At 36.3% G+C, this 12,661-nt stretch overlaps 1 protein-coding gene across 1 annotated transcript in view; it reads right to left on the reverse strand.

The window, feature by feature from the left end:
- Window positions 1–1,233: 1,233 nt before the first annotated feature.
- ltk (leukocyte receptor tyrosine kinase) overlaps window positions 1,234–12,661 on the reverse strand; it is a 49,154-nt gene continuing 37,726 nt past the window's right edge. Inside the window, exons 20-29 of the mRNA XM_079853495.1 lie at window positions 9,548–9,734; window positions 8,308–8,398; window positions 8,148–8,212; window positions 7,437–7,566; window positions 7,120–7,217; window positions 6,852–6,944; window positions 6,626–6,727; window positions 5,799–5,933; window positions 5,420–5,510; window positions 1,234–4,583 (exon numbers count right to left, since the gene is read on the reverse strand). Coding sequence (XP_079709621.1) covers window positions 3,615–4,583; window positions 5,420–5,510; window positions 5,799–5,933; window positions 6,626–6,727; window positions 6,852–6,944; window positions 7,120–7,217; window positions 7,437–7,566; window positions 8,148–8,212; window positions 8,308–8,398; window positions 9,548–9,734 — 1,961 coding nt within the window. The 3' untranslated portion in view covers window positions 1,234–3,614. The remainder of the gene's footprint in view (window positions 4,584–5,419; window positions 5,511–5,798; window positions 5,934–6,625; window positions 6,728–6,851; window positions 6,945–7,119; window positions 7,218–7,436; window positions 7,567–8,147; window positions 8,213–8,307; window positions 8,399–9,547; window positions 9,735–12,661) is intronic.

Genomic DNA, 12,661 nt, shown 5'->3' on the forward strand with positions numbered 1-12,661 from the left:
GACATGGAAATCAATACAATCACCACAGCAATCGCCCCCGTCACATGCCTCATTTACTTCTAACACATTCAGGTGCAACACCTTTGTAAAAATCTCACAGTTAGCTCAGTGTTTCACACACAAAACACACCCTCAATAAAAAGGCAACATACTGATTGCAAACGTGTTGGTTTTTCAAAACTAACAGCAGACAAAAAAAAAAAAAAAAAAAAAGTAGTCTAAATTAATGGTCCTTAATGCTACTTTCCAGTCAAAAAACCCTGTAAAGTCCACCTGATCTGAGATTAAAGATAAAGGTCTGTCAGTATTTCTTTATTACTAATGCAACACACGGTCACATTTTTAAAGTATACCTCTGAGTTACTGGTGATAGTCCTTAAAAAGTTTTAATGGGACAGCTCACCCCAAAAGATTACAATTATTATTCACCTTCATGTAATTCCAAATGTGCATGACTGATTTACGAACACAAAAAAGATGCCCTTATTTAATTGACCCTTTTCACATTTCATAGTTGGGTAAATTTCAATAGTGGCGAGGCAATATGATTTTTGCATTCTCATTTGCTCCAATAACAAAATAATTTTAGTCAATAGAGAGAAAGATGTCAAATTTACCGTATTAGTACAGTAGTATGTCCAAATACATAGTATTCGGAAAAACAGTAGGCGAAAAGTCTGAAGTGATATACTGAAGTGCGCATACACTATAAAAAATTATATGATCAATAAGTTATGATAACATATGTTTTTACATTGCTTTAACTCATCAAAATAAGTTAAGCAATTTTCTAATTTTTATAAGTTATACAAGTTTCAACTCAATGTAATTTAAGTTTAAATTACTTAAACATCCAAATTGATTGTACTTAATTTAAGACAGCAACTTTTTTTCCAATGTATAACACTTTACTATCACATGAGGCCAGAGGGTTTGTGAATAGAAGTAAAGCGACGCAACTAACGCTGGTAGGTCACATGACCATAACAACATGGCGGATGTAGTATGTCAGAATTTCATTCATACCACCCATATTCATACTACTATATAAAGAGCACATTTTTTTAGCAGTCGCAAAGTAAATTCAAATTCAAACACAGTACCTACTCAGACAGGCCACGATTCCAGACGCAGCCTGAGACATCTTTTGAAATATTGAAGAAAAAAAGTCATACAAGTTTAGAACAACTAGAAGGGGAGTAAATTTTCAGAATTTTTTTCATTTTTGGGTGAACTACCCTTTAAGACAAAGCTCTTTTTTTTTGTTTATTTTAAAGTTTTAAAGCCATTCAAACAATTTATTTTAACAAACCAATTAAATTTTTCTAGATTCTGTGACTGATCGTTATGTGGCATAAAGTATTCTGTTTGTGTGAGGTCTGAACATGCTTTGGTTCTTCCAATATTACACTCCTAAAACCAGCTAAAAATGTGAATTCATCTAGGACATCTAAACCTCCATATATATGCATTGCTAATTATGACTAATCAGTTAATTTCACGTGAACATCATGTGTTTTCACAGTTTTGACAGAAGATGAGAATCCAGTGTAAAAGGGCTGCTATTAGCCAAGTGGAAGTTTCCATAGAAACCATCAGCCATTTGTAGGAGAGCCACCTCTTAATGACAAATTGGTTACGACTCCTCATGTCCTTAGTGTTTTTGGCACCACGCTACAATAATGTAGTCTCGCGCACAAACATTTATCTACTGGCAGTAACTAAAGGCTGGAATACACTACACAAATTTCGCTTTTTAGCCTCGGTTTACTGTCTGCACGAGTCAACGCTAGTAGCCAAAATCCAGAGCCAGTCTGCAGATTTGAGATGACATATTTCACAGAAAAATCTGTGTATAATGGATACTGACTATATTTAGCTTCAGACTATTGCTGCGTCCCAATTCGGATACTATCCGTCCTAAATACAATTCAAAATTAGAATTAGTGTGTCCCAAATCGTAGTATTTTGAAATAAGTATTCCAAAGATACCTGGATGAATTTCCAGTTAGAATTTGAAGTGCAGATCTGTGCACACTCTAACGGCTAATATTGCCCACAAACCATAGAGTGCAACTGTGTGGTTCCAGAAGTAAAAACTCCATTCATTTTCCCCATAGGGTTCCCCATAGCTACAGTAAGAGGTTGTAAATCTAAAGCATTTGCTTCTGTTGAAGCCGTGAGCCCCCATTACTTTAACTTAGTTTTAAAATAATCGTGTTTAATAGCGGAATTTGTGGTGAAAACTACATTACCCATAATGCTGTACAGAAAATTCGGTTACACTATTTTACGTGAACTTACAGTTTGCTTAGAATGTAGTTACCCAAGAAAGTACTGGTAATATAATGTAACTGGGTTAAGGTTAGGTTTAGGGGTAGGTTCAGGGTTAGTACCTAGTTGTAACCCAGTTATTGTAATTGCTATAATAAGAACATGGTATGTGGAACAGGATCCCACCAATCAGAGAATCAAAACAAGCAAAAAACGCCAAAAGATCTCTTTAGATTTCCCTATACTCAAAATATTTAAATATTTTGATATATATGCATATTTTCTATAAACTTTATATATATATCATGGGACTGTGGTTCTTTCCCTTACTAAAGCCGTTAAGTACACAGTTTTTTGCATTTTTGTAATTACGTTTTTGCTTCAAATCAAAGTTTGTAATGTTATGATTCACCTCGTAGCTGGTTGACTTGGTTCGTGGTGGTTCGTTAAAGACGCAACGAAGTATAGCTGCCATGCCATGTTGCAATTACAGTAATTTCGAGATGACAACACATGACGTTCTACTTGAAGCTGTTCATGTCCTCGGACTGGGAATAATGCATTTGTTTTAATGCAATCAATGCCTAAATGAATCTGCAGAGGTCATGTGGTACAAGCAGAAGCTCTCAGAAAATTCCCAGCATACAAGTTGTAATTATGAGCTCTACAAGGACATGAATGCTCTTTACAATTTGAAATCTCAATTACGGTAATTACGACATGGTGTGAACACATCTTATGTCCCAAAGCTAGCTTACTATTCTTCTACACACTCAAATGCATGTACTTTTTCTTTCAGTAGTAAATACAGTAAATAAGTAGTAAATACTTTAGTTTATGTAGGTGAATTGGGATGCAGCATATAATTCTATCCAGTTTGAGGATATCAAACACGTTTTATATTTTGAGCTCATTGTTTTAGGACTCATTGTTTTAATTTGTCATGCGTTTCCTAGCAAGCAAGAGCATGTTTCTGTATGAGTTTGTTGTGTTCGGAATGACTTGAAAGTCTGGTCCTCAAGGTGCGGCCACATTGTTGGCGAAATCCACTCATTTCAACAGGAATCCAAGCAACAGCGAATTTGGCGTGCGGCTGAAAGATTTCCCCACGCAGATTTTACAACATATTCAAGCTGATCGCACCAAAAGAAAAATGCTTGGTTTGAAAGAGACTTCCATACGAGCGGTGATTCATACATCGCTTACACTATGTATTCCAGTGCAGTGTATTCCAGCCTTAACCTGCCATTCTGCCTCTAGCTAATCCACTGCCATTAGCACATTAAAATGCAAAAAAGAAAAGAAAAAAGGTGTTTCCTCAGTTGAATTGTTCTTCAGTGCTAAACCGCGGTGACGCTGAGGTCTTCAGACAAGGAAAAGCCAGAATCCCTGTCTCTCGTTGGCTTCTCAGACTGGGAATAACTCCTTACATCCTCATGTCCGTAACTAGCATGGCGCTTCACCTGAGGTTTGTGGGTAGGGGTCGTGGCCAGGCCAAGGGCAGCAAGTGAAGACGTTGCTCCAGAGCTGGTGCTGGGTTCCACAGATTTGGGCACAACTACAGGCAAACTCTCAGTCTCGTAGCTCTGCTCATCATACGCATAGTTTACATTGCCACATGGGAAGCTCTGGAGTTTCGCCAAGTCCATAACAGCAGTGAGCGAGCAACCCGTAGCCCCTGTTGGACCCTTCCGAGAGGGAGGCCCTGTGGGACTGGATGTGGTCTGGGAGGAGACGGCAGATGGAGGGGGAGACGTTGAGACATTTGCGTTAACCACTACTCCATGGTCCATGTGCTCTGAGGTAGAGGACGGGGCAGATGTGGATGTGGGGTTGCAAGACAGAGGCATGGACTGGGTATGGCACAGGGCCGTCTTCCCTCTTCCAAAGCTCTCCAGGACCCAAGACCCGTAGGTGGGGTTCCAAAGGTTTTTAGTCTTGTTCTTTAGCTTCTGGCTGCCTGACGACGAACTGCTCCTGGAGCATGGCTGGTGATCTGGGATCTGAAGCCATTGTCCTGGACAGACTCCAGAAGCAGGAACAGGCTCAGCCCAACACGGCTCCAATGTTTCTCGGTACGTGCCCACCTCCTGTGCAAAATGGAGCGGTCTTTGTAGCTGCAAACAGGGTTTGAGAGCCTGTGGGACTGCACCGGTGATGCCCGGTCGAGGGGAAGCATCCTGGGACATAGAGTGGGCCACTAGAAGAGGGGTCATACTGCCTGATCCTTCAGGATGGATCACAGTGCCGCCTTCTTCGACAGCAGGACCGTACTCCACTGGAAGAGGGGTGTTAATGACATCAGGGTCCTGACGAATCAAAGGATGTGTGCCAGAAAAGTCAAAAAGGGTCAACACTATTCATTTTATTAAGTCAGGGGTTTTCATTTATTAATATAATAGTCATGGTTGTTATTTTACTCGACATCTCAAGTTTATAAGATTAAGAAATACAATTACAAATCTGCATGTAGTTTTGTGGAAAAAAAAAATTTCTACTGTAAGTGTTTTATTACAGTTTCTTCTTTCCACTGGTTATAAGAAGTGTTGTTAGTTAACTAAAACTTAAAAAAATTATTTTCATTCATTGAAACAGAGCTGAAATAAAATAAAATCAAAAAATTTGATGAAAATGTAAAATTGAAATGAATTTGAAATGAAAATTTGAAATGTTGATAACTAACTTAAATAAATTACAAAACAAAATAAATTAAAGCTAAATAGAAATATAAAAAAACCGAATAAAAACTAAAAGATTACAAAATTACTAAAACTAAAATACAAATAAATAAATTAATGCTAATATAAATTAATTACAAAATGTTAATAAATACTATAATAGTATATAAATAATACTAAAATAACACTCACTGGTTATAAGGCAATTTATATTTAAAATGTATAATGATATAATTATAAAGGCAATTTTCTCTGTAAAACTGCTTAGAAATGATATTTCCTGCAAAAAGATTCAACACACATTTTTCTTTAAACAATTTAAAAGGATATTTAATTTCGAAACGTTTGTAATAACATGCTTAATATTTTTTCAAACAGTGTAAATGATTCCTTATACACAATATATAGGCTAGCTTTCTTTATATTTTACAGAAATCCAAATCTGTTCAATTCCAACTCTGTTTTACCTGTGTACAGTAGTTGATCCTCTCTAAAATAGTAGTAAAGTTTGGTCGATGTTCTGGGCAGTGTTGCCAACACTGCGTCATGATCCGGTAACTAAAAGAGAACAAAATCCAAAACACCGTTGATTATAATTATTAAAACAGATTAGGCACATTTCACTAACGCTATACAGCTTCTAACAGTACATTTTTCATTTACGCTTATTTAAAGATACACTATGTAACTTCTTTTTGTTAAAAATTGACAAAATTTATATAATAAGACTACATTATAAATCCATCTTCCAAACCGCTAGAGTGTCAAAAGTCACATAGTGTACCTTTCAGGTTAGGGCTGAAATCCATTTTCAATTTGAGTAACAAATCTGCTATTGTTACTTACACAGGTCCTGGGCAGCTCTTAGGAGGATCCATACGACCTCCACCTGTTACAAATTCCAGTACTTCCTGATTGGTCTTGCAGGGATAAGGCATGTATCCAAGAGAGAAAATCTCCCATAGTAGTACCCCGAAAGACCTACAGATGGAGACAAATTGTATGTAATTATTAATGACTATAATTTCTGGCATCTGGTCTCTGCAGCTGATATAAAAAAGTCGCTGTTTGTATTTAAATAGGCAAATGCTCAAGAGTATATTGGATCATTGCAGTGATTATAATGTTTGTAGCATGTTATATGTTTGGCAACAGTTCTTCTAACCCTAATTGATGGAGCGTGTAGCTTTTCATTTCTTAAACAACCATGTAGAAGACACATCACTGCTTAAATTGTGAAAGAATGGTTGGGAGGGAGCATGAAGAATCATTTTCACACGTGAATTGGCACCTCTGAGTCCAGAGATGTGCTGTAGGAGACTTTACAGGGTGCTTGACTCTTGCATTGCCAATACAAGATCTTGACCAAAAATAGATGCACCTCTTGATGGAAATAAATGCTGTGATGTTATTTTTGGTCAAGATCTTGTATTGACAATGCAAGAGTAAAGCACTCTGTAAAGCACACACACACAAACTATTATAGTTAATAAATTAGAGTGATTAAGAGGGAGTAATAATTTAATAAATATTATACATACACAGTGTGTATTTCTATATGTTTTACATGAATATTGGACATAACAGTCCGAAGCACTAATCAATTAAGTAAAACTACAATTATTTTAAACCATTGCTGACAAAAGACGTTTTTTTCAGTAAACTAGTATTACCAGGTATCAGTCTTGCATGTAAAAATGCCTTCTAGGAAGGCTTCAGGTGGCATCCACTTCACTGGCAACATGGCACGGCCACCCTTCCTATAGTAACTCGCCCTGCAATGCAAAAATACTCAATCAATGCCTGTGTTCATTATTATACTTAACAGGTACTAAACCACACACACAATTTTTTTAAATTAATAAATAAATAAATAAATAAATAAGATAGTGAAAGCACCTGTAAATATCTCGAGCCATCCCAAAATCTCCTATTTTAGCCACTCTCTCTGGACCAGGACAGGTCAAAAGACAGTTTCGTGCTGCAATGTCCCTGAAACACACAACAGACATACATGCTTGACTTATTATATGCGTGCGAGACATCAAGGTCAAGGGCTGCAGCGAGTTAATGACGTCTACAATCCACTGAAGAGCGATTTCCACTTATTCTGACAATGAAGGCTATTGAGGGCAAAGTTTACTCAGCTTTGGCAGTGAGAAATCACCTGTGAATGAAGTGGTTCTCTTCTAGGTAGCGACAGCCAAGTGCAATGTCTCTGGCCATCTGAAGAAGATCCAGCATACTTAGAGAAGATGGCTGGTTCTGTAGGAAGACAAGACGCTAATCTTTCTGAACTAACCATATACACATATACACACATACACTTACATTTCTTAATAATAAATGGCACATGGTTTAATATGGTTCCATTTCTAATGCAAAGTATGTTCCCCACATGTGGCAAACCCACAGCATAAAAGCGAAATGTGTGCTAACTGATAAACAGAGGACAGATTCATGTCTATACACACAAACACTCACAGTTCTGGGTCGGTTTAGTCTCAAGAAGCTCTTCATGTCTCCTCCTGTCATGAGCTCCAGCAGGATGAAGCGAGGCAGGATCTGCAGACTGACTCCGATACAGCGCACAATGTTCTGATGGCTGAACTTACTGCAGACACAAAGGATGAAGAAATAACTCAAAATGGGCTACTGAATGGAAGAACGGGTCTGCTTGTAAAGATCGTGCCAGAGTTACATAATAAGGTCATTTTAAATTATGTGAAATGACATGTCTGTAATTTATATTGGTTCATATTGGTTTAGAAATAATATTTAAGCACCTTGAAGACTATTAATATTATTATTATAAAGCACCTTGAAATAAAGGGTAACATATGTGTGAGTCAAAGCCAAATGAAAATCAAAATATCCTCTGGAAGATCTAACCCATGCAATGGAAGTATGAAGGATAATTAACTACAGCACAGTTTGCTCAGAAAACTATGAATCACTAAAAAACATCTGTTGCCTGACTAAAGACGATGCCATACGCTCAAAAACAAACAACAAATGTGAACCTGATAATAACCGTAACAAATGAAAAAAAAAAAAAGAGAAAAGATTTCATAACCTAAAGCGAGTTTGACTGAGAGCAGATGATTGAAATGACAATGCCATTTTCTGTCTGTCACACACATGTGCGGTCATTGCAATGCTGTGTGTGTGTGTGTGTGTTACAGCCAAGCATACCTCATAATCAAAGCTTCCATTAGGAAATCCATCTCATCCTGCTCAGAACAGATTTCTGGAAGAGTCTATAAGAGGGATGGAGAGAGAGAGAAAACACAGAATCAATTAAGAGAAACCAGAAACTGCTTTCAAAGGCAAAGGTAGATCTGGGAAAACTCACCTTTATCGCAACCTGCATGGCTGTGTTTTCTCCATTCATACCCAAAACCTGTCCTTCATACACTTCCCCAAAGGCACCGTGTCCCAACGCCCTATAGTCAAAGACCCCAGACAGATATGTATTACTCACATGTGTAAATATGGAATTGATTTCCAGTACTTTCTCATGTCATCACAGAATATTAAAGGAATATTCCAGGTTGAATATGATTGTTACATACTGCAGACCTCCAGTGTAAATGCAGAACTGTCAGCACAATTTGTTTGTTTTATGTATGTCAGTCAACATTTATTTTTTGCTGTTATACATGCCAGATATGCTGTCAACAGAACTCAACTTTTATTTAACCCAGAATATTATTTTAACTAATAACTGGACCAGCGCAACCTGTGGCAAGCTGCATAAACAGCCACTATGTTAAGACTAAACTAAGATGTTTCTTACTAGTCTAAAAGTTAGCCAATCTAAGCCAAATTAGACCAATCTACGTTTTTATGTAACTGACTTAGACTGCTAAGACTACAAGTTAGTCATCTTATTTTTTTCTTTAAGACTGTTCATAACTTTTTTATGCCACTGACCGGGTTATATTTAAAAAATTTCACAAATTCTGAATGGAATTTGTGTAATTTTGTAGCATGGATGCAAATGTGATAAAACATGTTAAACAGAGTTGAGAGCATTACAAGGCCGCAGTGGATGTATAGGACTTTCAATTCAAATTCTGCAGAAATCACAGAATTTATACGTAATTCTGCACATGCAGATTGTGTGTGACTTACGGCTTGCATCGGAATTGAAGCAGCAATTTTCCGGATAACAACCTTGAGCTTTAATCACCTAACCTTGATAACATTAGTTAATGCATTAAGTATCATAAACTAAAAAAGAATACTTTTACAGCATTAATGTCACTTTTACAGCATTTATGAATAGTTTAATGCTAACTTCCACATGTACCATTATACATTTTACTTGATTTATATAAATGAATATAAATATATATTATAATTATATTATAACATGAACCTAGAATAATAAATGCTGAAAAATATGCATTTTAAAATATATTAAAATAAAAAAAGTTCTTTAAATGTGTAATAATGTTCCACAATATTATTGTTTTTACATCAGATAATGCAGCCTTGGTGAGCATAAGAGACTTCTTGCAAAAACATTTAAAAACTCTTACAGACCCCACACATTTGAATGGTTCTGTACATCTACACAGTATAGATACCTGAGAAGGGTGATGTTCTTGCGTGGCACCTCCTTAAGCTCACTCAGTGAGGCCGCCTTGCCAGCAAAGCAGTAGTTAGGGTTGTAGTCAGTCATTATGGTGGACGAGCGAATTTTGCTAAGCTTGTACTCTGGGCTCTGCAGACGAATTCTGACCGCATGCAGGTGGTTCTTCTTACGATAATATACTGCAAAGAGAAAAACACAACAGGAATCAGCAAAAAGGGAACATGCTTTTAAGGGGTTTTCTTTAGGAGTAAATCCACCTGCTTAATTTGCATAATTATTGGTCTCAGAGTACGATGCGGATGATCGTGCATCCTAAAAGTGTCTTTCAATTGGCTTTCAGCATGATGGTAATTTTCTCAGAGAAACAGCCATGTGCACTTATGTCTCCCCATTGAATTCTATCAAGATGACAAAATTGTGCATTTTAAAGCCCCTCAGGTGAGGGCTGAAGCTCTGGGCCTGTCTGTCAGCAAGCGATCGGGCAGGGTGGACTCACCCTCAGTGGAGGCTGCCCATGTCCCCGATGCAGGTTGGTAGTCTGCTGGGGAGGGCGCTGCGTGGAGGTGAGAGGTCCCCTTTTGCCGTCGGGCTGCTGGCGCAGTGGCGCGAAGCGAAGCCGGCAGGAAGTTGACCAGGTATTAGGGGTGCGAGAGGGGAAGCCCGAGCAAAGACTACCAACCTGCATGGGGGAGATCTCAGGGGAAGACACACAATTAGCGTCCAGTTAAGCTCTGCTAACTAAGGACCCAGAGACCGTGCTCTGCCGTTAATATTTGACTTTTGAGGTGGTTTTGTGTGCATGTCGAAAATGAATGTCCAGAATACACAAAATAACCATTTTTTCGAAAAACATGCATCAAATGTAATTTTAGAGGTCTGTTTCACTTCTCTTTAATGATTTGTGTAATGATAAGTCTTTATTTATCTTACAAATACATATAAAACGTGTCATGGCACAGCATTGTACAGTTAGTGCACTAGTCAAACAGACAATATATGTTTTATTTAAATCAAACATAAGGAGGATACTTGATATTAAGCATAGTTATTAAAAAAATAAAGCATTTATAATGATGAGTCCATTGCATATACATAAAGTTAGAGCATTGTGACAGACTGTTGGTTTAAGGCATATCTCAATCAAGGGTTTGGGAAATTGAGTTCACTGGGATTCTAGATGAATTTTTATTTATTTATTGACATTAAGGTGATGGTAAAAGCAGGTAATTTCTTCCTATTCAAACAAATACTGTTTCTATGCCAAGTTTCTGCACATTATAATGTTTCAATGTCGGGTTTTCGTTTAAGCATATACAATTTTAAATTGCAATGTTAGAAAATATATATATATACTTATAATATCAGCTATCATTTATGTTCTCGGTTTTCATATCTATTTAAAGCCAATAAAATATTCTGAGTGATTATGTGTAATAAATTAATTATCAATATAATCATCAAGATCTATTGGTGAATCCCAACTTCCCAAGTCATTGCTTTTTACTTTTGATATAAATGCTTCTAGAAGGACTTTGACCATTTTTTGTTTCCCTTTACGAGAGGTAAATTCAAAAGGTCAGGATGTTGGACTGCCACCAGCGCAATGGAAGTATTAAAAATTGTAACCAATATTTCCATTAAAGAAAAAAAATCATGATATCCTCATTAATTCCAGAAGATGCTCACATTTATAGGGACAGTGCATTATGACACCCTCAGTATTCCCTCACTGTCCTGTACTGGAAAATAAACCTTTTTTTAAGCATAAAATGTTGTTTGAAAGTACAAAACACACAAGTTAAATAGCAGCAATTGTAATTAAGATACTGGTCAGCACGTATTTACAAAAAAAGCCCATCTGTGAGACTACAGTTAGTTTTGACAATAATTTGGCTTAATTGTTTATTTACATTTAATATCAGAGTCCATGTTTTAAGGTTAATAGCAGTCCCTGTCTTAGTTCCCTACTCATTCCTTTAAGGGGTATTGTGCAACACTACATAAAGTAGTTAGTTAGATCAAAAACAAGAAAGCAATTTGTAAAAAAAAAAAAAAAAACCTGACAATTCTGTTCAAAAGCCAAGATAACACAACCTGTGTGAAATTAACTAAACAGCAAAAGCAACGGACAGAATGATGAGAAATAAGTAAATATAAGTGAATATTGCCACAGGTCTAACAGGTTTGATTTTTTAGCATGGCTTAAAGCTTCTGCAATACACATTAATGTATGTGATAGTTTTTAAAAAAGGTCATTCATATTATCCTGTGTACACTAGGCTTCAAAAGTTTGGAGTCAGTAAGATTTTGTAATATTTTTGAAAGGAGACTCTTATGCTCACAAAGGCTACATTATTGAATACAGTAAAAACAGTAAAAAATATATATATTTTGTGTTTATTTTGTAATGTATTGCTCTAGTCATCAGTGTCACATGATCCTTCAGAATTATGTACTAATTAGTACTGTACTAATATACTGATTTGCTGAAAACAGTTGTACCATTTAATATTTTTATGAAAACTGTGATACATTTTTTTCAGGTTTCTTTAATGAATATTACATTACAAATGTCTTTACTGATGCTTTTGATCAATTTAATGCGTCCTTGCTGAATAAAAGTATTAATTCTGAAATATTTTTACTGATGCCAAACTTATGAACAGTAGTGTGTCATTTGTCACTATATTACTTGCGCTCTTTCCCACAGTATTAAAAGTGGTGTATGAAATTTGGCCACATAATTGTCCGTAATGTTTATTTTTTTTAATCATGTCACAGTTTTGTTCATGTCACATTTTTAAGCTGTTAAAACCCTTTTCTTTTAGGATTTTTAATGATGAAACACTAATGCCCAGTGGCTCCAACAATTTAAATTATTTTTTGTACTTGCAAAATAATTATAGGGTGAGAAGAAAAAAGTCACTAACTTTGTTTATAATTTCCGCTGCCTTTCCTGTTGTTGTTATTATAGCTTCTACAAAATCTAAAAGCACTGATGTTGCACTTGCCTGAATGTGCTCTTCTGGGAAATGCAATTTTATTCTAAATCTATCCTGCAATGTCACCAGGACTTAGACAAAGCATATCAAAGACGATGGAATGT

The sequence above is a fragment of the Squalius cephalus genome (assembly GCF_949319135.1).
Source record: "Squalius cephalus genome assembly, chromosome: 20".
NCBI classification, from domain to species: Eukaryota; Metazoa; Chordata; class Actinopteri; order Cypriniformes; family Leuciscidae; genus Squalius; species Squalius cephalus.